At 57.7% G+C, this 25,001-nt stretch overlaps 1 protein-coding gene across 4 annotated transcripts in view; it reads left to right on the top strand.

Moving 5' to 3' along the window:
• Positions 1-7,148: 7,148 nt before the first annotated feature.
• Positions 7,149-25,001, top strand: part of DNMT1 (DNA methyltransferase 1) — a 31,577-nt gene continuing 13,724 nt past the window's right edge. For 2 of the 4 annotated variants that reach the window (XM_065575631.1, XM_065575629.1), the window contains exons 1-16: positions 7,150-7,266; positions 11,944-11,986; positions 14,187-14,294; positions 14,679-14,946; positions 16,162-16,234; positions 17,202-17,289; positions 17,848-17,888; positions 19,422-19,473; positions 19,907-19,990; positions 20,073-20,182; positions 20,545-20,663; positions 21,232-21,324; positions 21,876-22,027; positions 22,713-22,900; positions 23,622-23,811; positions 24,387-24,484. In XM_065575631.1, coding sequence (XP_065431703.1) covers positions 7,208-7,266; positions 11,944-11,986; positions 14,187-14,294; positions 14,679-14,946; positions 16,162-16,234; positions 17,202-17,289; positions 17,848-17,888; positions 19,422-19,473; positions 19,907-19,990; positions 20,073-20,182; positions 20,545-20,663; positions 21,232-21,324; positions 21,876-22,027; positions 22,713-22,900; positions 23,622-23,811; positions 24,387-24,484 — 1,766 coding nt within the window. In that variant the 5' untranslated portion in view covers positions 7,150-7,207. Of the gene's footprint in view, positions 7,267-11,943; positions 11,987-13,643; positions 13,664-14,186; positions 14,295-14,678; positions 14,947-16,161; positions 16,235-17,201; positions 17,290-17,847; positions 17,889-19,421; positions 19,474-19,906; positions 19,991-20,072; positions 20,183-20,544; positions 20,664-21,231; positions 21,325-21,875; positions 22,028-22,712; positions 22,901-23,621; positions 23,812-24,386; positions 24,485-25,001 lie in introns of those variants that run through there. The other 2 variants (XM_065575630.1, XM_065575632.1) reach the window with 2 other exon arrangements.

The following is a 25,001-nucleotide window of genomic DNA, read 5'->3' as shown; positions in this document are numbered from 1 at the left end:
GAGAGGGATAGCTCAGTGGTTTGAGCATTGGCCTACTAAACCCAGGGTTGTGAGTTCAATCCTTGAGGGGGCCGTTTAGGGATCTTGGGTAAAAAGTCTGTCTGGGGATTGGCCCTGCTTTGAGCAGGGGGTTGGACTAGATGACCTCCTGAGGTGCCTTTCAACCTTGATATTCTATGTAGTTTTTTTTTTTCAACCCCGAGTCAAACACAAACTGGGCTCATGCGACCAGAACAGGGACCAGCCTGGTGTCTGCCCAGGACGTGGAGCATCTCCTTCGCTGTCCTGTCTGTCCAGCCCCGCAGACCAGGGGCTCACGTCATGGCTGTGAGGGCTGCATTCCAGCTTTGACTGGGGGGCAGGGCATACATTTAACTTCCATCACCCCCCCCCCCCCCCCGCTGCTGCTCGGTTCTGAAACAGAGAAGAGACGAGGACACGTTCAGGCTGGGGTTAGCAGAGGAACTGAGGGGTTCCTCGAATTTCGGTCTCTAGTTCCCTTGGGGCCACATTTACACAGGTTTTTCGCCACCTCGCACTGTAGAGACCCCCCCTAGTCCCAGAGCCTCAGTGCAGGTGCCTAACTCACCTAGGTACATTGTAAACCCCACCAGGCGCCTAGGTGCATCTTCAGGCACCTGGTCCCCTTTGCACACCTGGCCCTCCGGCTCCTTCCAGAGCCCGTCCCTGGTACAGGCAGAAAGAGCCAGGCAGGCGTCGTTATCCCCCCCCAGCCCGTGGGGCAGGGCTCTCTCCCGGCCCTCGAAATGGGCCTAGCAGAACAGCCTTCGGCCCCGCACCCCTCGACCACATCCGAGAGCGTCAGCAGAAGGAGTGCAGAGCAATTCCTCACCCGCCCCCACCCGCCAGCTCCTCCGGGGCTGGAGAGGGAAGTGGTCGGGGCCTCTTGCTCTGTCAGAGAGCAGCTGGATGGAGTCTGGACTCGCTTAATAGTGTGAGGCCTTTGCAATGCACCCCTCCCCCCCCCAGTGTCTTAATTTAAACAGCAACCCCCCCCCCCCCCCCCCGCCCTGCTGCAGTCAGCACACAGCTCCAGGAAATTAAAAACCACTCCACATTCCAGTTCTCGCCACTCAGCTCCGGAGCCCGGTCGACGTTTAACGGACGTAGTTCCCTGAACCTGCTCCCAGGATCCCTGGCTAGCCCCCCCGGACACAGGGCGGGGTTGGGGTGCGCAGCTGGTCTCAGAAGGGGGGTGGAAATCAGGCCCTGTAAGGGCGAAGCTCATTGGAGTCACCCCAAAGCCCCATGAACTTGGAAACACAGACCTCGAATCTGCAGGCCAGACTCCCCAGGAGACCACCGCACAGATGGGCCTGGCTGCTTTCCTGACTTGAGCCCGGTTGTTTGCTGCCTGGACACCAAGAGCTGCAGCTAGTGAGAGAGAAGCGGCTGAATGGAAGGCCAAGCTGTGATGGGGGCCGGGGGAGGACTGGGGAAGGGGCCAGCTGTTGGAAGTGCAGATGGGACCATGGGCAGGGAAAGAGAACCAGGGCATGGAGCAGGAGGTTTGCAGACGCTGGGTTCTGGCTTCTCACTCTCTTCCTCTGGGTTCTCGGATCCGGCCAGGACAAGGCACAGAGCTCCCAGAATAGCCTGAGAAAGGCTATTTTTGGGGCTGCGCCCCAGGGAAGCAGGAAGTTCTGGGACTCCTGTGGGAAAGGCTGCTCTAGTGAGATTTCCCGCCCCAAATCTGAGCCCACAGGGTCACATTCATCCCAGATGCAGCTCCAAGGTGGGACAGGCCTGGGGCTGAGTCACCCTGGGAGGAGGTGGCTCTGAACCGCCTTTGTGCTCCCTGAGTCCTGACGCCACGCAGGGGCCCGGTGTCAGAGCAGCACACTCTGCCCCGGGGCACAGACAATAGCCAGCCCCCCCACACACACACACACGCACGCACTTTATAGCCCCTTTGTGCAAGCCGAGGTGGGTTTACAGCACGTGTAGTCACACCCCGGGGAGGAAGTAACGCCGGCTGCGCCCTGACCAGCGCGGGAGAAGCACCGTTGTTCCTTGTGTCGACGCTGGCCTGTGGGATCTTTCTGAAATCCTGCTGATCTGACACCCCCATTGACTTACTGCCTTCCAGCCGACCCCACCGGGGCCTTTTCAGATCCTCCTCCCGCCCCCAGTCATTCCATCCCTCACACCCACACGCAGGTTCTGACTGGAAATTAGTCATGGGCCTTGGGAGCAAGCTGCAGACACGAGTGGTGTGTGTGTCGCCAGGGTCACGGGGCCGGCTGTGGAAAGTCGGGCGGGCAGGGCCCTTGGGAGGGCAGCTAGTCCAGCTCCCAGCACTGAGGCAGGGCCAAGTTACACCTAGCCCAGGCGTTTGGCCAACCTGCTCTTAAAACCCTCCGGTGCCGGGGATCCCACAACCGCCGTGGGGAGCCCAGTCCAGAGCGTCACCGCCCTGAGAGTTAGACGGTTTCCCCTGATCTCTAACGAAACCCCGCTGCTGCGGATACAGCCCCTGCCCCTTGTCCTGCCCCGGTGGGCGTGGAGAACAACCCCTCCCCCAGCCCTGCGCGTGGGAGGCCGGTTCTCAGGGCCCCTCAGGCTTCTCTCCGGCGCAAACAGGCCCCGGGTTTGTAACGTTCCTCGCAGCGCAGGTTGGCTGAACCTTCGCTCAGTCCGGCCGCTCTCCTCCGGGCTCTCCCCAGCTTGCCTGAACGGGACACCGGGCTCCTGCTGGGGCCGTCCCGAGCGGGAGAGTCACCTCCCGCGTCTCACATCCGCCACTCCCGGCCTGTTACTGCGCCCCGGGCTGATCCGAGCCCCCTTGGCAGCGTCAGCACACGGTGGGCTCACATTCAGCTTGTGACCCCCGGTGACCCTCTGCCCCTTTGCAGCACGGCCTGCGCCCAGCCTGGCAGTCCCCACGCGGGGCTTGTGCCTTTGGGTTTCCCTTCCCAAGAGCAGCACTCTGCACTGGTCTTTACTGAATTTCAGCTTGTTGATTTCAGATCAATTCTCCAATTGGTCACGCTCGTTTTGAATCCTAAACCTGCCTCCCAAGTGCTCCCAGCCCCTCCCACCCGGGTGTCATCAGCACATTTGATAAGCCCACTCTCCACTCCGTTACCCACGTCGTTAATGAACGTATGGGCTAGTACCAGGTGCAGGCCTGAGCCCCCGCTGGATACAGCCCCCGTTTGACAGCGCCCTGGTGAGAACGACTCCTTGAGACCCTCCCGTGGGTCAGTGTCAAACCTGACAAATCCAGATCGATCCCGTCTACTGCTCCCCGCTGTCTGCTAGGCCAGGACCCTCCCCCCCACTCCCCTCCATCTTCAGCCATGTCACCCTGGGGGAGTCCCCTGGGCCTCTTCTTTAACCCTTCAGAGAGCGGAGCGTGACCCTTTGTGCTCGCTGGGCTAAGATCACTCGCTCCCCGGACTGCCGTGGCAGAAGAAGCACTAGAATGAGGGAGAAGAGCTGCTCCAGGCCATGTCTGCGGCCAGTCTGTGCGCCGGTCAGTAATAACCCCCTGAAGTCAACGGGGCTGTTTGCGGGGCAGGGGAGGGCGGCTGGCAGAAGAGGTGCCCTGCATAGGCACGGCACCACTGAGACCCGGCCACTTCTGGGGTGGAGCAGAGCCACTGACGAGTGCACAGTGCCACAGTGCGGGAGGTGGTGACATTTTGCCTTGAGATGCTTGGGCAAAATCTTGACTCTCGAGCAAAAAAATGCCTCCACACAGAGGCCAGCAGGAGCTTGGTTCGAAGGCATCTCCCAGAGGCCCAGACATGCTCCAGGGCGTGACCCAGCCTCTAGCTATCGGGGGTCAGGAGGGAACCTCTTCCAGGGGGAGTTTATCCCATGGCTGCCTCCTGCAGGGCTTCATGCACTTGCCTTGGAAGCAGCCGGCGCGGCCCGTGTCAGCGATGGGACACTGGGCTAGCCAGGCCCAGACAGTCTGGATTTGGAGCGCCCAGCGGAGGAACGCGCATGGCTCTCCGCTCGAGGATAAAAACTTGAGACCGAGAGACCCCGGTAGCAGCCCCTGATGGCAATGTAGAGCCACAGCTCCAGGGCGGCCCCGGCACGGTCCCTGCCGGGTGCTCGACACTGGGGCTCGAAGGACGGGGATGGGGGGCGAGCCCATAGCCACAGCTAGTGAATGCAGAGGTGGCAGAGCGCCACCTGCTGCCTGCCAGAGAGCACGGCACCAGGGCCCCTCACACGTGCAAACCTCCCATTGGCACACGGATGCGCCCACCCGCTCATGCACCCACAGGCCCATGCCCGCCACGGGGCAGGTTTGTCTGGGGGGAGACGTTACATCGCACGTCGCCCCCCCCATCTGTTCGCCACGATGCCCCCACCCTTCGGGAATTCCTGAGAATCGTGGACAACGAATGTCTCCCCCTCCACCGGGACCATCACCACCGCCGGGAGCCGCGGGAGCCTTTTCGGTCCCAGGCGTTTCACCTTCAGCAGCGAGTTCAACCCAGCTGACGGCGGGAAAGCCGAGTGGAGTTCACAAGACGTCGCAAACCAACCCCTCGTGAAAGGCCTCAGGCAGAGGGTCCCCGGCTGCCACCTCCCACGGAGCTCTGCCCTCTGCCGCAGCCGCCCGAGCCCTGCCAGAGGTGGACACTTGCTGCAGCGCTAGAACATCAGAGACTCTCCGGGGTGCGGCTGTGGCCGCGGAGCAACTCAGCGCCCGGTTCACAAATACGCAGCAGGCTCATGGGTCCCCTCTTAGTCAGCTGTGCTGGGGTGACACCGCCCATCAGTCCCTCCTGGGACATCAGACCCTCTCCGGAAAGGACTGCGCAGGGCCGTGGGTCTGCGCCCCTGGGACTGGCGTCTAGTGCTTTGTCCAGAGAGAGCCACGTGTAACCATGACTATGAAATGTGGCTGCGTCCGAGCTGCATTGGAGCAGGACAGGAAAAGAAAAATGTTCAAATACATCCGGCCTGACCCTCAGCTACCCCGTTCCCGGGCTTCGGGCAGGGCTGCGGGGCTCTGAGGCCTTGCCTCAGTCCCCATGGCCCTTGGGAAGCAGAGATTGGCAACAGAACAGTGGGCTTGGGCCATGCCCCTCATTCAGCTCCTACACCAGGGGCTGGGAGCAGGTGCTTTCTGCCAGCTCCACACCGGCCGTGCAGGGGGACCCTTAAGGGGGGTTTGGCCATGCTGAGGCCCCTGTTATGCTGCTGGAGGGGCCTGAAGGGGCCTGAGTGTCACTGCGAGTGGGGCCCGTGCTGGGTAACCCTGGGGGGGTTGTGCCCCTGTAACGTGGTTCTTGTGCCTCAGGGCAATGTCCGTCCTGGGCAGGGCCCCCATACCCCTCATGAGGGCACGAGGCCTCGGCATCACGTCCGGCCCGGATTAGGCCTCAGAACAAAGTGGACTGAGCCGGCCCAGGTTGTGACACTCGCCTCCCCGCTGCGCAGATTCTCCCTACTCCAAACACAGCCAGCATCCCAGGAATGCCTCTGCCCTGCAGCCAGAGCCAGTCTCTGCGCTAGCTCCGAGGGCGGGCCAGGGCTGGGGGTTTGTGGTTCCTGCCCTTGGCTGGCAGCTGCTGGGCGTGGGGTATAGGCGGGATAAAATTAGCCCCTGCTGGGTCTGCTGCCGGTGAAAGCAGCCTGGCTGCTGGCTTCGCCCTCCTAGGGGTGTGCTTGGGATTTGGTACCTGTGGTTCGTACGTCCTGTGATGGAGCTAGTGTTCGGGGACGCCGAAGCCTCAGCCCCAGCCACGGGGTTCAGGGAATTCCACCCTGGCCCCAGAAACCTGCCACAGGTTCGCAGGCTTGCGCGCGTGAGGGTGTGTGACCATGAGTCTCTCTAAAGGACTTGTATGTGTGCACGTGTGCATCCATGTGTGTGAGTTTCACTCTGTGTCACTGTGTGCGTGTGTTTGACGGTGCGTGTGTGCATCCATGTGTGAGTTTCACTCTGTCACAGTATGTGCACGAGTGTGCGCGTGTTTCACTTTGTGTCACTGTGTACGTGTGTGTGCGTGAGTGTTTGACGGTGTGTGTGTGTTCGTGTGTGAGTTTCACTCTATGTCACTGTGTGCGTGTGTGTGCATGCATGTTTGATGGTGCGTGTGTGCACATGTTTGACGGTGTGTGTGCGCGTCCGTGTGTGAGTTTCACTCTGTGTTACGGGGTGCGTGTGTGTGTGTTTGATGGTGCGTGTGTGTCCGTGTGTGTCAGTGTGTGAGTTCACTCGTGTCACGGTGTGTGCGCAGGCGGGTGCTGATGCCCAGTGGCAGGGCCATGGTGTGGGCACAGGACCGGGCGAAGGGCGAAGTCTCCAATTCTGGGTGCATGGAGCAGGAGCCTGGTTCCAGAGCTTGCACCCGCCCTGGCCCCAGCTGAGGCCCTTGGGGGGGGGCAGGCCCCTCGAGGTGTCGCAAGCCAGGATCCCGCGGATGCCGTGTCCACCTGCGCCGCCAGGCCGCCTGTCAGGGTGTCATTAACCCCCCTCATCCCGTTGCCGAGCAACCACATGGGACCCTGGACCACCACCCCCCGTCAGCGTGGTACGTCCCAAAGGTCTTCCTCTATTGCTCACTTGGTACATCCCACCCCATTCTCCCTTAGGATGGTACATCCCAGCTCCCCCTTTGCCTTAGTTCACATGGCACATTCCAACCCCCCCCGTAAAGGATGGTACATCCCAACTGTCAACCCTCTGCCCTAAGTGCACTTGGTACCTCCCACTATCTCAAATTTAAGAGCGATACATCCCAACTGGCCTAGGGCCATATGGTACGTTCCATATCCCCTCACTATAGTACATCCCGTGTCACACACCTCCCTTCTGCACATGGTACTTCCCATCCCCCGCCCAGAAAGGAAACGAGGGCGTCCCATCTGTTTGCCCCCCTCCCTTGGGAGCACGTGTCCCAGCCCACCCCGAGGATGGTACATCCCACCAGTCACTTGCACCCCCGGCCCTGGGTGAACATGGTACGCCCTCTCTGGTGCCCGCCTTCCAAACCTCGGCTCCCCTCCCTCATGGTTTGTCCCACCCCCCCATACATGGTACCGCCCCTTGCAAGTGGTACCTCCCAGTCCCTATGGTATGTCCCCACCCCCCGTAAATGGTACCGGCCGCCCCCCTCCCGGATGGTTTGTCCCGCCCTCTCCCCCCTCCCCCCCGTGCCTGGTTTCCGCGCGAAATCGTCTCCCGGCCCCTGGCTCCCGCCCGCCGCCCCCGATGCCGGCCCGGGCCGCCCCGCTGCCCCCCGCCCCGCTCCCCGCCGAGCTGCGCAGGCGGTGAGTACCGGCCCGCGTCCGGTCCCCCGGTCCGAGCCCCCCGTCCGGTCCGAGCCCCCCGTCCGGTCCGAGCCCCCCGTCCGGTCCCGTCCGGTCCGAGCCCCCCGTCCGGTCCCGTCCGGTCCGAGCCCCCTTGTCCGGTCCCGTCCGGTCCGAGCCCCCCGTCCGGTCCGGTCCGAGCCCCTTGTCCGGTCCGAGCCCCCTTGTCCGGTCCCCCGGTCCGAGCCCCCCGTCCGGTCCGAGCCCCCCGTCCGGTCCGAGCCCCCTTGTCCGGTCCGAGCCCCCCGTCCGGTCCGAGCCCCCTTGTCCGGTCTTGTCCGGGCCGAGCCCCCTGTGCGACCCCGGTCCGAGCCCCTCGTCCGGTCCGAGCCCCCCGCGTCCGGTCCCCCTGTGCGACCCCCGCTCCGGTCTCCCCCCGGTCCGAGACCCCGTCCGGTCCGAGCCACATTAACGTCCGCTCCCCCTGAACGGGGCGGTGCCCCCCGTAGCCCGGCTCTGGCCTGGGGGGGGGCGGGCGCACCCCCTAACTCGGGCCCCCCTTGGGCTAGTGCATGGGGGAGCCCTGCTGAGCTTTGCCCCCTGCGGCCCAGACCCCGGTTTGGGGGCAGGTGTGTGTGCCCCCAGGGCTGAGCCCTGGCCTGGGGGTGGAGACGGGGGGAGCATGTGCCGCCCCCGAATGGGGCCCCACCATCGGGCCGAGGGGTGGCACGTCCCCCTGGGCTACTTCAGGGGGTCTCAGGAGTTATTTTATCTGGTCCTCCCCCCTCGTCCTGTGCTCTGGCCCCGTCCTGCCGGGAGCCCCAGAGCCTGTAAGGGTGGGTCCAGGAAGGGGGGGTTAGACCCCATCCCTGTATGGCACCAGCCTGCTTTGTCTTTCTCCCTCCCCGCGCACACAGCTGTTTAGGACAGGAAGTGAAGGCGAGCCCCGCATCCGGTCAGAACGTGGGGGGCACGTGGTTGGGGGGCCGCTGGCAGCTGCCTGTGCTGTGCAGGGGGCCAGACGAGGTGACCCCCCAGCTGCCCGTCAGCACCCGTCCTTCCGCCTCCGGGCTGACTGGGGCTTCCTGCTTTGCGCAGGCCAATCTGCCGGCCCTGCTCCCTAAGGAAATGTACCCTCCTGCCCGTCTGCAATTAACCCTCCTCGTTACCACCCCCCTCACCCGCTGGGCAACTGCCTTTGTCTTGGCACGACCCTGATTCAGCAGGGGGCGGATCTGATCTATGGGGCAGCCCCTTGGCGCCAGGAAACAGTTTCCTGTTAGCTGTTCAGCCTGACGGGGTAGAAGTCTGCTGGCTCTGGTATATTCAAGGCCCTATAAAGCCCTTTTTATTTTCCCCAGGCCATTAGGGGAGAGGAAAGGGAACGGGAACCAAAGAAAGTCCAGAAAATGTTCCCGCTCTCTCTCCGCACCCCCACAAAACAAGCAGGCATGGGGCTGAGTGGTTTGGAATTGCAGGTTGTTACTTCCTGAGATCAGAGAGTCTGTTTTCCCCTTTGGGAGCGTCCGCCTGCGTGCAGGATATTTGCTACCCAGGCGGGTGTGTTCTGCTCTGGGTCTGGGGTCAGATTGGAGGCTCGTTTTTAAAATAAATAAATAACTTCCCTTGACGCTGGTCAGATCTGCTGCAATTCTCCTAGGCCGCTTAAGTCTGCTTCCTCTTGTCACTCTCTGGGGCCCCAATCCTGCAGTCCAATCCACCCCTGCTCGTGTGCGGATCTGGTTGCAGAATGGAGGGCGTGGGAGGGGGGACAATGTTCTGGTTAGCAAACCAGGCCGGGGATGTGCAGTTAACATCAACGGTGGCTGCAAAAAGAGGGAATCTGTTTCCGTCGAGCTGCTTGCGGCCCGACCTCCTGTCTGGAAGAACATAACTCTCCTGTTTTCCTCTGCAGTGAGCGGTAGCAGGGCCCGTGGTGGTGATTGTGTATGGCACATGGCGTGTGTGCACTTCCTGTGAGAATTTAACCCAGCTCCCACACTGCTATTGTCCGTTCCGCTCGGCTTCTGCCTCCCCCTTAGCATGTTGTTCTTGTGGTGCCTCGTGCTCAGTAGAAGAGGAGACGGTTAAGAGGACTGCGTTTGCTGCTCTCATGGCTTCGCCAGCAGACCACAGAGCGATCCAGGTGCACTCGGTGCATTGTTTGGGGGCTGCTCCAGCCCAGTTGTGACTCTTCTGGTTACACGTTTGCTGCCAGAGCTTCATTTAGCCACTGAGCATCGCTCTGCAACTCTGAAAACCACCTTTCCTATCACTAGTGGGAGCAATTTCCCAAAGTGTCTGCGGGAAGGGAGTGGAAATGTTGGTGTCAACCCCGTAACTGAAAAGATGGAGGGTAGACAGCCTGAATGCTTTCCTCTGTTTACCTACAGCGCAAATGGTCTGTACTCCCCCCTCCTTAAAATACTGATTAACGAAGCAAAGGGGATCAGGACTAGTCGCTCGGTTCCCTACAGTTAAGAGAAGCTGCAGGAAGAATAGGATCGTTGCCTATTGAGGCTTGGGGGGAGGAAATGAATGGCTTTGATTCCTGGTACCGCTGCTTAGCGGGGCGATTTCAAAGCCCCTGTGTGGAAGCCTTCTGCTGGGGGGGTGCAGGCTGCATTAGTGGGAGCAACAGCCAGGTGGCTTTGTGGCATTTCTTAGCAACTCAAACCGTAGAGCGGACACTGAGAGGAGCTGCCAGGCGCTCAGTTACTCATGGTCTAGTAACAGTCCCTGTAGTTGAAAGAAAACCGGGCCATAGGATACGCTGTGGGTGGGGTGCTGAAGCTGAAACAGTATCCTGAGGGCCCTGGATTGCGAGTCAGCCAAGCTTTGCTGTAGGTGCAAAGGAGGCGAAGTTAGGGAGACAGGCTGGCTGCAGTGTCAGTAAATACAGGATTGGCTTGTGGCGGTGGGACCCAGCCACATGACGTGCCCGGAACTGGGAATAAACGCTGCAAGTCCGCGTCTGCGTAGCTGAACGCTGGCATTCTGTAGGACGCGTGCCAGCCCCAGGTAACCAGGGAGTGGCTCTTGGCGGCGGTGCTCTGGGAAGCTTCCAAGAGGCGAGATTGTTCCCAAACGGGGTTGGGGAATTATGCCATTCCCTGGTATAGCTGCCCCCTCCAGTCGTGTTCTTGCATGTGTATGTGACCGAAGCCATCCCAAGTTCGGAGAGGTTTGTTTGCGTGTCCTTCTGCGGGGCCTGTTGGTGCATGCGGAGGGAATGCTGGGGCACCTCTCCTGGAAATGGTCTTTCCTTTGTTTTTGCTAATGGCTCCTGATAAGCCTCTCCCATGTCCGGGCAGGGACCTGGTGTCTCCATTGCATTTCATTTGAACTCTGTGTGTGCCTGTAATGAGTCATTAACTTAAGTAATTAACTCTTAATTGATGAACGGACAGCCAATGGCATTGTTTGGCAGCAGCTAGAGATGGAACAGGAGCGTAGGGGCTGAAATACACATTGTGCTGAGCCCTCCAGTTAAAGATTGGGACGAACTGGCTGGGCCGGGGACCGGAGGCTGTTTCTGGCGTCTCTGGTGCGAAGGAATGCCCTGTAGGGTCAGTATGGCCAAAGTCACTGCTGCTCTCCTTCCTCTAGAAAGTCACCGTTGTTCCGGGAATCCGTGTCTTGTCACTGGGCTCCGGGCAGCGTATCGAGAGGGACCCCACTCTGCTCTGGATTTCTTCTATCCCCCAGCTTGGCTCTGGCTCAGACCGAGAGCTTTCCCCAAGGGCCAGACGCTATCCTGCATCTGTTCTGATCTATCCAGGCCCTTATCCGAGTCTCATCGCCATCCGCACTGCCAGGACGGGGGCTCCGGGGTGTGCTCTCTTCTAGAGCATGGGCCAGGGATTTTTGATCCTTTGCCCCTCGCTGTTGGGTTTTGCGGCGTCCTTGGCAAGAGCTGCGATACGGTGAGGCCTTGGCAGCGAGTCACTCTGTGGTCAGGGGCGCAGCGATGTTGTCAGAGCATTGGGACAGCTATACAAATAGTGAGAGATCCGTGCATGGCCCTCCGCTGCAGCGTTCCCAGAGCGTTCGGGACATGAAGAGTATCTCGGTGACTGAGATGCATGCGCCTTGTCCGTCGGGGGGCCTCACTCGCTGGATGGGAGGCTTGTGGCAGCCCTTGCGGCTTGGAACCAGGTCTGCCACATCTGAGAAAGGCGAGAGAGGATGATGAGACAGCCCTTGCATTGGAGATTAGCGAGCGTCCTGGGGGGCAAGTCACTTGCTTTTCCATGGGTAGCTGAAGGGACCTTTCCATTTGAGCTGGGATTTTCACAGAAGCCGAGGGAAGTTGGACATCGCAGTCCCAGCCCTAGAATTTGATGCTCTTTGTTTGGCAGGGGAAAAGTTTCAAAAGCGACTTAGACTCTTTGAGCCCTAACAGCTTTCCAAGAGACGTTGGCTCCCAAGTCACTTTTGAAAAAGGGACTTGGGCTGTGAAGTCACTTAGTGGCTTTTGAAAACTGTCCCCAAGCTGGTATCCATTGAGCTGGCACTTTCAGTGCCACCATCCACTCCGCCAGAGACCTTTCCCATCCCTTTCCCGCACTGGGAGGCCATAGAAACTCCACCCCTTCCCCCCTTTCTAGTTGGGGTCTCAAAGGAAACGTCCCCGTGGTTACCTCGTCGCATCGCATGTGGGGAAAGAAACTATAACAAGTCACCATTCTCTTGCAGGCTCCAAGACTTGGAGAAGGAGGAAGATGGGCTGAGTGAGAAGGTAAGGTTCTCTTCCCGTTGTTGGTGCGTTACCCATTTCTGCTGATCGACGCGTTTCCAAAGAGACACCCAGGCTTTCATGGACGGTCTTGAGTTGTGACTCTCATGAAAGGGGCTTTTGGTACCGTTTATTCTGGTGCTGTTCCCCGGTGCCCTTCTATACAACAGCACTCCTGCTCTGCAGCCACGCAGGGGGTATTTCATGAGGTGTTTCTGTCCTCCTGAATTTGCCTATGTCTCTTAGTCAGGCCTGCCAAGCAGCGTTAATTTGCAGAAGTGACTTCAGTGGAATTTAGCTGATTTCTCAGCTGTATCCTGCATACTTGGCCCAAGAGTCACGTCCGTTCTGAAGTCTGGCTTAAAAGTGTGATTCATTGGCCTGGCATGGCAGCTTCCGGAACCTCACAGACAGACAATGCAACTATTACAGAAGGTCCCAGAGGCCCATCTGAAGTTGGATCCTTTGTGCCTGGTGCTGCACAGACATAGTGAGAGAAGGTCCCTGCCCTGGGTCAGAACTAGGGCTTGGCTGGTCAGGCCTAGTGGTCAGGGCTGGTCCCAGAGACCAGGGGTCAGAACTGGGGCTGGAGCCTAAGAGTGGTAGCCGGAGTTTGGGCCCAGGGTCAGGGTCCTAGTACTGATGCCAGGGGGTGGGAAGGAAGCCAGCGTTTGTGGAGAAAAGCCAGGGTCAGAGCTCAAGCACTGAAACCTGGGGGCAAAGCCGACGTTCGAGTCCAAGTACCAAAGCTAGGGGTCGGGCCCGGGCCCGGAGTCCAAGTTCAGTGGCGGAAGCCGAGGGTCCAAGAGCGAGCCAAGATGCAGCTCTGTCCCTACAGCTGCTGGGGGGAGGGTCCCTCTCGTTGCACGGATGCTTCCTGGAACTCCCCTTGGACCAATCGGTACTGCAAGGGAAGCTGTCAGTCTGGCTTTCCGAGGCAGTACTTCCTGTAGTCTTCATCTCCACAAGGTCTGGGCGGTACTGTCCGCAAGCAGACGGTGGCTGCCAGGTGGTGACCTGGAGGCGCTGGCCTTCCTGCATCCCGCAGACCTGGGTTCCAGTCCCATCCCTGCAGAGCTCAGTCTAAATAGACAAGGGCTGGGAAGGGGAGACTTGGCCAAGGCCACCCAGCAGGTCGGTGGCAGGACCAGGAAAAGAATCCAGGTGTCCTGAGTCCCAGGCCAGTGCCCTCCCTGCTGGGACGTGCTGCTCACCCTGCCCTTGTTCTGAAAATCAGCATAATACATGCCCCGTTGGCGGGGGGGGCTCTGGAATCTGACTTAATAAGGAGCTAGGAAAACTTGGTGAGAAGGGAAAGGGCAGATTGCACCGCCGGACCAGAGAGGTGAACGCTGCAGACTTGTCAGTAAGAGCCTCTCGCTCATCTGTTCCCCGGCTCCTCAGACACATGCTCCTGCAGTGAGGTCATAATCCTGTATTTATTCTATCAGTCCGTTTCCATAGAAACCGCTGTCATGTCACAAACTGGGCTTCGTGACTTCACTCCAGAGTTGGGCAAGAGGAGGCTGGAAACTCAACCTGCACCATTAACCCACCAGCGTGGCGAGAAGCTTGGAGGGCGCAGGAGGGTTCCCGGGAGGCTCGGATGTGGGTCGACATGCCCCAGGGCTGGGTGGATTTAGCAAAGGCGTGACCTAGCAGAGACTGTGCTGCTCATTGGTAACGATCCCTGCATTCGGGATATTGCAGCCATAACCCCTGAGCAAGAGTAATGATAACCCCGGGTTCTGGAAGGGCCATAAATGCTGCTGCTTCAGGGCGTAGGCTTGGACCTCTTAACTATTGGGGTCAGGAGGGAACTTCCCCCCCCCACCTCCCCTTACTGTCTCTCCCAAGGCTTCACGCACCGTCTTCTGACCCGGCTGGTGCTGGCCTCTGTTGGAGTGGGGTAGCTGGGCCCCTGCTCCGGCCCAGCCTAGCATCTCCTCTGGCCATCTTGCTGTGAAATAGCAAAGCCGCGCTCTGCTACTGCAATGAAGGAGCGTCTCCCTGCGTATGGCAGTAAGGCAGCCCAGGCCCCGGTAACAAGCCGGTTCTTTCTCCTCCACCACGAACGTCGGCTTGCAGAAACTGTGTGTGCCCAGAAGGAAAGCCCATGGGAGCACCCGGTGCTCGTGCGGCTGGGGGGACTGGTCGCAAGCTCGTTGCCTGTAACACCTGCTTCTCCTCCTTGTCCCCTCAGGAGTGCGTGAAGGAGAAGCTGAATCTGGTCCATGGCTTCCTACAAGCAGATGCACAGAATCAGCTGAGCGACCTCGAGACCAGGCTGCACCGAGAGGAGCTGTCGGAGGTGTGTGTGTGTGAACACGCCTGCCTGCATACATGGGAATGGGGGGACCAGGTGTAGGCGCTCAAGGGTCCCGCCTGGGGGCCCTGGCTTCTGCAGTGAAGTGATGGCTCAGAATCTCAGATTTCATTTTTTAAGAAAAGGTAGCTAAGCCTGAAAACATGACCCGAGTATAACCGATGTCTGTCTGCGCCTGCAGCCAGCCTGAAACACCCGATAGCTACAAGGAGCATTCATCTTACCTTGGAAGCCTGCTGCCACCCGAGCAGGTGCAGGGCTGCCTGTGGCCAGGGTAGCTATGGGGACCCAGGGTGAGGGGTGTGTTGGACTCAGCCCTTGGAGGGCTTTGTGGGGGTCCGGTGTTATAACTGCGCCTTGCTCCCCTAGGAGGGGTACCTGGCCAGGGTGAAGGCCTTGCTCAGCAAAGAACTGTCCGTGGAGAATGGGGACGCCGCGGCGCTCAGCCAGAAATCCAACGGGTGCTCCGAGAATGGCGCTTACGGCAGTGACGAGGACTCGGAGAGAGCCGGCCACGAGGGGGAGGAGGACAGCGCTATGGAGACGGAGGAAGCCGTGGCATCCTCCTCCTCGTCATCGGCCACCATGTCAAAAACCCGCAAAGCCAGGAGGAGCAAATCCAACGGCGAGAACAAAAGTAATGATCTGGCCTTGTGCTGCCCTGGCAAGCGAGGCCGGGTCTGGGGGTTCTGCCCCCTCGAGTCTTGCTTTGCAGTGGAGTTCCCTTGCTGCTTCTGGGCAGCCTTACTGACCCCTTTCTAGACCCTCAGCTGAGATGGGGCTGCCCCCCACCCAACGCTCCTCGGTGCTTCACCTGAGCACGGCCGGCTCACCACTTCCCTTGGGGAGGCTTGGCTAGCGAACTCCCCTTTGTGATTGCCGGGGCAGGGTGGCCAGCTGGTTTGCATGCTCGCCGTGCCCCTTGGGAGCTCTTCCTCGGGCTCGTGGAAATGCCTGCTTGGTTGTAGGCACCTCGCAGCGCAGAAGTGGGTACGAATGTCTCCTTGGCATCCGATAGCAACCTCACCCATTTGCTGTACCCTGATACAATGCGGAGAGTCAGATTCCTGGGGCAAGAGGCACACTGCCCTGTAAGGTTTGGTTTCATAACCTCCAGGTCTTGCTCTGTTCACTCTTAAAGCAAATACAAAATGAGCAGAAATCAGTTGCGCAGGAGCTTGGGCAGCAAACTGCTCCGATGTAAATGCTGGTGGTGTATTGCCGGAGCACCCCGGAGCCGATGATCCCTGCCACTTACAGAATGGGGGGAGGGCAGGAGCTGTGCTCAGGTTTGATGTGTCGGAAGGAATGTGGCATCGCCTCCTTTCTCCACCTGGGCACAGGGGAATGCTCGGGCACATGGCGCAGGAATGGCAGGTGTCAGACGTTGATGGCCAAATTCTCAGCTGGGCTGAGCTCTTCTGTGCCGCTCTGGCTTCAGAGCGGGTGGAAGCAGACCTCTGGTATCCCCCTTGCACACAGGGTCCTCCCTGGTTGGTGTGGAGCTGGTATCTGCCCGGTTCCCAGAGTAGGGGGCTGGTTGGGGGCATGGCTGGAGTGCACAGCCCTGTGGCTCTTCTGTCCATCCCGGGGGCCATGGGAAGCAAAGCGTGAGCTAGAACAGCCTCGAGGCTGCTCTAATCTACACCGGGAGTGGAGCAGGTGGGGAATGCAAAGGTGGGTCAGGATCAACTCTGCTGCTGCCCCACAGGCTGGACTGGATTAAAGGGAAATCAGGCCCTCAGGGTGGTGTGTGAATGTGCTGAGTGATGTGGACCATGTGCTTCTCTAGCGATGAATGACAACGGGGGTTCTCCCTGCAAAGTAATGATTGCTCTTTTTCTTCTGACAGAATCCCCAGCCAGTTCCAGGGTTACCCGGAGCTCTGGCAGGCAGCCGACCATCCTAGCTCTGTTTTCCAAAGGGTCAGTACGTCCTGCAGCTCCTGGTTGTGATTCGTGTCGGTTTTGAGATGGATACGCATTTTTTAAATCTCCTAACAGTTTTTTTTTGCTAGTGGTTCATTAGCGTCATCCCTCTTCTTGGTTGTTCTCTTTGCACGGTTGCTCATTGAATAGTTGGTACGGGTTCTTGTGAAAGATTCCCAATGGGCTAACAGGGTGGATCCTAAGATTTGCAGGTCCATGACTGTCTAACAGCCTCTAACTTGCACATCCTGTAACCAGCAGGGGAATGACCTGAAGTTCAGAAAGGGACACCTCAGCTTGAGAATCTGTTGGGTATCGTAGCACAGCGGGGTCCCAGTCCTCCGTAGGCACGTCTCTAATCCACCCAATGTGCAGTGCCTGACACCCTGGGGTCCTGGCTCACGGCTGGGTGGTGGGAATATTAGCTGATAAATGTCTTATTTTGATTGACTAAGTTACGTTTATGAGGGTGAGAAGGAAGCTGATGTTCTCTCTATGAAGGTCCGAGGTGTGGTGTGGGCTAGTGGGTAGGTCTCTGAGCTGGGACTTGGCAGAGCTTCTGTCCTGGCTCTTCCACTGCCTGCCTTGTGACTTTGGCCAAGTCACTTCCCCGCTCTGCCTCTCTCCCCTCCTACCCCTTGTCTGTGTAGATCGTGAGTATGTTTGGGCCGGGACTGTCTCCTATATTTGTGTAGAGCTTGGGCCAATGGGGGCCCAATTTTGGATGCTATTAAAACGCAAACAGTTCATAAACCCAAGGTGGAGTGGATCAGAACGGCTTAGCCGGTTCTGCGATCAGTGTTGTAACAGCAGCCGCTGCTGTTGGTCTGCTTAGACAGCCCATTCAACCTGCTTTAGGTAGACTATGCTGTTTGGGTCTATTTTTCCATCGCCGTCTCTGAAAAGCAATTTGCTCCTTTCAAAGACTTGATCGTTCTGTTGGTTTTCACCTTTAACCCAACAGATCCAACAAACGCAAATCGGACGAGGTGAACGGAGAAGTGAAGCAAGAAACTAATCCAGAGAAGGAGGAAGAAGAACTAGAAGAGAAGGTACGTCTGGCGCATGTTTGAAAACAAATTCTTTGACAGACATCTCGTTAGGCTATTCAGGAAGAATAGTCAGGCAGATTTAAAAATGTTATTAAAGTTAATGTTTCAAATCAAATGTACACAAGTTAAGAAGGAAGGGACTGTATGTCTGTGGTCGGGCTTGGGTTATGGGGGATTGCAAGTATCGGTTACAAGGTTCACAAGATACATGATTGGGGTGTGGGAGTTTTTAAAGCGTCAGTGGATAAATGGGCCGCCCATGGAATGTATTAAGAGTCCAAGTCAGTATTGGTGGAGACAAGGAGTACATGGGTGGGGTGCGTCTCTCGGTTTGTCAGGGAAGGGAGGAAGTGGGTTATTTCCCTGGTCGGTGGTCTCAGTTATTCGACGTGGTACTGGCGGTGTCCTGTGACGTGTTCTGTGTCGATGTCTCTGGACCACCTGACGGGGTCGGACACCATGAGCTGTCTCGTGTATTTCTATTGCGATTCCAATTTGCTTAGTTTGTAAAGCTGTTGGGCTCTTACATGCATTTCTTTCTTTCACCTCTACTTCAAGGAGCAAGATGAAAAAAGAATTAAAATTGAAACCAAAGAAGGGTAAGAGCAGCTAAAATTTCTTTAATCAGGTGTTTGAATGTTCTGGCTTGTGTGTGTGTGGACTAGATGACCTCTCGAGGTCCCTTCCGGTCGCGTGTGTTTGTGTATTACTCTTTGCAGAAATTTGTCACGGGCTCTGTTGTGGCAAAAGACAAAACAAAAATCAAAAAGATTTCTAGCTGAGTTTTCCTGTCCGTGTCCGACTTCATCACCCTAAACCTGGGGAAGCAGAGACAATGTTAAAGAAATGGAAGCAATTTAGTGTCTGAAAGAAAAATGTTCCTCTGGTAGTTTACTAATTTATTAAGCGTCTGAAAATATAGATGAGTGATTGGGTCTGGCTCAGTGAATTCCTTTTTTGTGCTTCCAGCTGTGCTGTTGATGTGAAGTCTGGGCTTTCCGAAAGGGCCTCATGGGGACTGTTTTCTGCAGTGCCCAGGTGTCCTGTTAAGTCAGTGGAACTTCGGGCTTGTCTGTACGCAAAAGTTGTATTTCTCCGTGCCTCCATTTCCCTATCTACATATTGAGGATAATGAGATTGAGCTGTTTGCTAAAGCGCTTTGAGATCTGTGGATGAAAAACACTCAAGAAGAGCGAGGGATTATAGTTAAAGCAGTACAGCGCGCCCCCAGCGTGAATGCGGTATTCTGGTCTAGCTTTTCTCGCACGGGGATCGCTCACGCTGTGTAAGGCCTTGCCTGCGCTTGGAAACTAACCGGAACATCTCTCTGTGTGGACGCTTTTATTCCAGAAGAAGAGTGCCTTTTTCCGGTTTAATCTGCTTTCAAGTGGACTAAGCTGAACCAGAAAAAGGTGATCTTATTCTGGAACAAGAGCATGCACATGGAGAGCTATTTCTCGTTGAATTCACACCCGACCTAGTACTGGATTAACTTCCTGGTGTAACTGCAGCCACTCTAAGGTCTGTTTTTATTTTAAAAACAAACAAACAAACAACACACGTACCCCCAGCCAAAGTAGTAGTTGTAGCAGCATGACACAAGTGTGTCGAGAAGGCCCCTGGCTCCTGAGACACTTAGGTCCTTTTGGAAGTTTTACGCGCCCAGAGCTGGGCATGTGCCTCCCTTTGCCTGCTCGGGAAAGCCCAGCAGGAAGGCTCGGTGAAATGCAGAGTTAATCAAAAAGAGGGAAAGCAATTCACCCCCATCCGAAACCCCCTAGCAGAGTCTGGTAGCGTGTCTGACGCCCCCTTCAAACTGGTGACAGTGAGTGCGGGCGTGGGGGAGGGGGCTCTTAGTATTTTCAGCTGATCTCTTCTTCTTCTTGGGCCGAGGGCTGGATGCTGGAATCTGTGAGCAGATAGTGTGTGAGGAGTTCGGTGCCTTCCTGTAGCACGAAACCACCTCAGCTAGAAGAGCGCATTTGTTTTGTGGGGCATCGGCAGTGAAATGTTTGCGTGTATTCGGGTCTCTCGAACAGCTGAGAGCACTGGGTATGCAGGTGGTGGAATAGCCTCGCTAGGCTTTTTTGTCCTGAGCCTTCATTCCTTGTTTTGATGTATTTTGTGCCCAGGTCTGAGATAAAAGAGGAAGCTACGCAGGTTAAAACCGCACCGCCTGCTAAAGTAAGTGGTTTCTCCTGTTCTCGTCAGCGCTTGGGCCCTGTCCGAGCACTGCTGACAGCTTTTCAACCGCTCGGAGTGGCAGCGAGTCAAGAAAAAGTACTCTCCAGTGCACACGTCACTCACACCTCCACGTGATCTTTAAATGCCGCATTTACAGCACGAACAAAACGTAACGAGGGCATGGGTGTGTTGGGTCGGTGCAGTGAGTCCTTCCTCCTGCCACGCCTGGCCAGGTCAGAGAAGTTGCTAAACACCTGGTCCTAGACAATGTGTGAGGTGCTGGTGATTGTTTTACTGCTCCAGATTCCTGGTAGATTCAGGACTGGCCGTCAGCACGGGAACACGTAGTGATACTTACGGAGGGCTGAGGCTGGTAAATGGCAGAACTGTTAACGGGGAAAGCTCCTGATGTCTCGTGATGTTTCCCTTGCAGACCACGCCTCCCAAGTGTGTCGACTGCAGACAGTACCTGGACGATCCCGATCTCAAGTTCTTCCAGGGGGATCCCGACAATGCGGTAAGCGGCTCATTGCTGGGGTTTAGAAACGTGGCCGTGCTGCTGGGAGTGAAGGTCCAACGTGCCCCTCTCTCTCTCTCAGCTGGAGGAGCCGGAGATGCTGACGGACGAGCGCTTGTCCATTTTCGATGCCAACGAAGATGGGTTTGAAAGTTACGAGGATTTGCCCCAGCACAAAGTGACCTCCTTCAGGTGAGGTTTCTTGCACTGTTGCACCAACAATAATTTGGCAGTGCTGCATTTGTAACCCCTGGGGCAAATCAGAGTCCAGGGGGGTCGCTCTCTTCTGCACAACATGGAGAGGCTTGGTTCTGCCCTGAGCACTGCTCTAGGCGGTGAGACTGCTTCCCCAGGCAGGTAGCCTGGAGCTCGGTTCCCGGGCGTGCAAGCCTTCCTGCCCTGGTCAAGGGAAGCGTGTCCGACACAGGATGTGTAAATGCAGAGCTGTTTGCAGCGAGCCCTGGATGCTGGTTTAAGCTGAGTATTAAATGCAACATCCGTGAGGTGTTGAACAACGTGCGATCGGGAAACGTCCTTTCTCCTCTCTCGCACAGCGTCTACGACAAAAAGGGTCACTTGTGTCCGTTTGACACTGGTCTCATAGAGAGGAACATAGAACTGTACTTCAGCGGTGCTGTGAAACCAATCTACGACGACAACCCTTGTCTAGATGGTAAGTGTCTTTCGGCGCAGAGCTGGGGGCAGACACTGGCCTGCCTGGTACCCTGGGACTCTCTCAGGCTGTGTCCTGAGGATCACTCCAAAGGCCTGGGAAACCCAGACTTTGTGCCTTCAGTGGGATCTTGGCAGTGCGAGGAACGACCTCTCCTCTCAGGTGACGTCGCTAGCACTAGGTTACTGCCGCCGAGTACGTTGTTCGGTAATTCTGCAGGAGCTCGGTTATGCTGGGGCTGGGGGCCCCATGGCAGTGCTGATTCTGAACTGAAGTTCAACAGCCTGTTAATGGCAAGTGTTTTAAAAGCAGCTGTGCTCTGATCTGGGCCAGTAAATCCGTGTGAGGGCCTGGTTCTCCGGGGGTCTGCAGCGTGTGCAGTACACTCCCGTTGTGAGCTGGTGGCGTTTCTCACCCGCCCTGCTCAGGTGCCAAGGGCGGCAACAGAGAATCTGGCCCCTCGGCAACAGAATCCGAACCCTTGCGGGTGTGTGTGTGTGTATATATATGTGTGTGTATATATATGTGTGTGTATATATATATAACATCCTTGCTGTTCCCCGCTCAGGTGGTGTCCGAGCCAAGAAACTGGGTCCCATAAACGCTTGGTGGATCACTGGGTTCGACGGAGGAGAAAGAGCCTTGATCGGCTTCACTACGGGTACGTCTGCAAACTGGGGCGTTTCAGGGGGCTTCTCCCTCGGGGGGGGCTGGCGGGATCCCTGTGTTCTGAGGGTTAAAGATTCGGGTACCCCGAAGGCTACGAAGCAGCAAGCTGCAGTGGGGTGGGGAGTGGGGGGCCAAGGCACTCGATAACGGCCAGAGCGGGTTGCTGCAAATCGATTGCTGATGCTGGGGGGTCGCTCCTGTTACACAAGCCGCAAAATGCTGATTTTTCTCTGGACTCGTCCATACGCAGCTGCCCCAGTGTAACTCGGGGAGGGGTTTTTAAACTCTTGCCAAAGGGCATGTGGATGCTCCCTTATTTTGGATGATACCAGTTAGGAACAGGATGATGCTAAACAGAACTAAGCCGGTCTTGAATTGAAGTGTGTGTAGACGCTTGGGGGACCGACAGGACTCTGCTCCTGAGAGTCCTTTACGCTTTTCCCGTCACACGTTCCTTAGCTTGCTTGGGCCTCTCGGCTGTTCTGCGACGTGTTCCGTAAAGCCCCTGCAGTCACCGTCTCTGGCAATCTCTCTCTGCTTCAGCCTTTGCGGATTACATCCTCATGGATCCCAGCGAGGAGTACGCGCCCACCTTCGCCTTAATGCAGGAGAAGATTTACATGAGTAAAATCGTGGTGGAATTCCTCCAGAACAATCCCGACGTCAGCTATGAGGACTTGCTGAACAAGATTGAGGTGAGACACGGCGTGTCCGTCCTCTGACTCACAGGTCTCACTGCTGGGTTCCCAGCCCCCAGGGCAATTGTGGACAGGAGCCGAGGGGTCACGGCCAGGCTGCTAAATGGCAGGGGGTGCGTGGCGAGATGAGAGAAGGATTCCAGGACGTGTCCCGCTATGGGCACCGCTGGGCTAGCTGACTCTGAACTCTTGGGTCTTTGACACTGTCTGTACGAGGATGTGTCCATCCGCTCCTCCCCCTTGAACGGTGTGTGGGTGAGGGGCGAGGAGATGGACTTTTATTCTACTTGTGGTTTGTCTCAAGCCACATCGTAGGTTGTTCCTCTTTTCTAACCCCTCCGGAGGGTGGAGCTCTGCCTCCGGTTCTTACCCTCTCCTCCGCCATACGGCGAGGGTGAATGTCACTCGTCCGCAGAGCTCTCCCACCAGGCTGGCTGAGGCCTAGTCTGAGGGCTGATGGGGCGTGCGGTGTTGCTGCACGAGGGTGAATCTCAGCCTCGCCAAGGGAGTGACAGGCATACCTTTTCAGTCGCTATTGGTGAGTTTGGGTGGCCTGCGCCCCTGCGTCTGAGAACCAGGGCCCCCGAGACTCTGGCTCCCTGTGAAAATGTCCGTGCCCTCGGGTGGTGTGAGGCGTGCTATATGCGGGGATGTCCCATGACCCTCTGCTGCGTCTCTCCAGACAACGGTGCCGCCCGCCGGGCTGAACTTCAACCGCTTCACAGAGGACTCTCTGCTGCGGCACGCCCAGTTCGTGGTGGAGCAGGTGGAGAGCTACGACGAGGCTGGAGACAGCGACGAGCCGCCCGTCCTCATCACGCCGTGCATGAGAGACCTGATCAAACTCGCGGGCGTCACCCTGGGGAAGAGGTAGGCTGGTGGGAGCTGCCCCTGGCCCGTTCTGCAAACAGCAGTGCTCTGCTGGGGGTTATACGGGCACTGGCACTGCATCTCGGGCCTTGCCTCTGCCTGGCGCTATGCCACGTTGAATTCACACCCTTCCTTATTCCGGGGTAACTTCCCTGGCTCTAGACAGACCCTCGGGGATCTATATGCCAGCGTGGGGTGAGTTGCCATAAGGGGTTTGATTAGAAATGAGAAATGCTCCTGAACTTGGCTTCCTAATCAGTCTAGTCGGGCGCAAAGAAATCCCCTCTGCGTTGCTGTTCAGGGAGCCAGGGCGGTCTGGTGGTTAGAACACTGGGCCGGGATCCAGGAGACCTGGTGTCCATTCCCAGCCCGGCCACAGCGTGAGTCCCTGCATCTCTGGGCCTTGGTTCCCCACGTGATCCTTCCTTCATCAGTCTGGATTGTGGGGACTCTCTTATGAGTGCGTTTCAGTGCCTGTTACAGGGCTTTTCCTGCCAAGCCAACGGTTATAACACGGTTTATCACGAGGTTCTGTAGGATGTATTGTGCCAGCTCGCTGTGCCTGGCAGAGGCGTGCAGGGCGGGGGTGTGTGTGAGGAGAGCGGTCAGTAGCGTTGCACGTAGCCAGAATTTTCCGTCCCGGTCTCTGGTGGGAAGGGGTAATGCCACCAGTGCAGGACCATGCTGCAGCGGGCAGTGTCTGAGCTGCTGTTCCTTCCAGGCGAGCTGCGAGGAGACAGGCCATTCGGCATCCCACCAAGATAGACAAGGACAAAGGGCCCACCAAGGCCACCACCACCAAGCTGGTGTACCTGATCTTCGACACCTTCTTCTCGGAGCAGATCGAGAAGAACGAGAGAGAGGAAGACAAGGAGAACGCCATGAAGCGCCGGCGCTGCGGCGTGTGTGAGGTAACCAGCAGGCTAGGCCGGAGCTGAGCTGCGTCTGACCCCCAGCTTGGGGGCTCTGGATGCTGGGATCCAGTCTTGCCCAGCTCTGGGGCATGGGCAAGGCTAGCTGGCTTCCCGCTGCCCCTTGGGCTGTGTGGCTGGCTGGACGTGGTGCCCCAGAGGGGAAAGGCTCCGTGGGGTGACGTTCTCCTTTCTGGGGACAATGCGTCCATTTCCCTGCAGCCTGAAGAAGGGCAGCACGCTAAGGGCGAGAGCAGTGCGGGGAAAGGAAGGAAGCTGTGCTGTGCCAGGGCGGCTCTGCTGCGTTTTCAGGGTGGCCAAGCAATTTCCCTCCTGGCCCGGTTCTCCCGGGTCCCCGTTGGCACCTCCAAAGCCAGCCAGGGCTGCTCCACGGCGGGAGGATGCTCGCTCTCTCTCTGCTCCAAAGCCTCGTCTAGTCAACGTGAGTCTTGGCACAGGCTCTGCTCCCGCCCGTGGTCGGGAGCCGAGCGCCACGTCCTCGGGGACGACTTGCTCCTCCGGCTCCTCCACCATTCGCAGCCGCTCAGCCTTCGCCTTTCTCCCCTTCCCTGCAGGTTTGTCAGCAGCCTGAGTGTGGAAAGTGCAAAGCCTGCCAGAACATGATCAAGTTTGGCGGGAGCGGCCGGAGCAAACAAGCCTGCCTGCAGAGGAGGTCAGTGTCCCGAAAGGTGGTTCTGAGCACCTGGGAGCAGGGCAGAGCCTGGGGGGTGGCTGCTTGGGGCCGAGCAGGGGGTTCCTCTACTCCTGGGGGCAATGGACGTTACCGTACAGGGGGGAGTCAGTCTCCTGGCAGGAAAGAATCAAGAGCCGGTACTACCCGGGATTGGAATGACCAGACAGGATCAGAGGAGGGGCCCATCTAGTCTGGTCTCTGTCTCCAGCAGGGCCAGCACTGGCCATGTCACACGATAGTCAAGATCCCCTGCAGCAGACGGCGATGGGGTAACCTGCCCCTGGGGGAAATTCCCTCCTGACCCCCAGTCACTAGAGCTCAGCTCATGCCCTGAAGCATGAGGGTTTATGGCCCTTCCAAAATGCTTGGTAGTTTGAGAGCTTTCCCAATGTAAGTCTGGAGACTCGTTGGCCACTCAAACGTTGAACCCGCTGCTCTGTTGACGGGGCGGAGGGACGTGACGCACACGCTAATCTCGGTGACACGTCCTTTCTGT

The sequence above is a fragment of the Chrysemys picta genome, chromosome 22 (genome assembly GCF_011386835.1).
Source record: "Chrysemys picta bellii isolate R12L10 chromosome 22, ASM1138683v2, whole genome shotgun sequence".
NCBI lineage: Eukaryota > Metazoa > Chordata > Testudines > Emydidae > Chrysemys > Chrysemys picta.
This window is presented reverse-complemented; position numbering and strand designations above follow the sequence as displayed.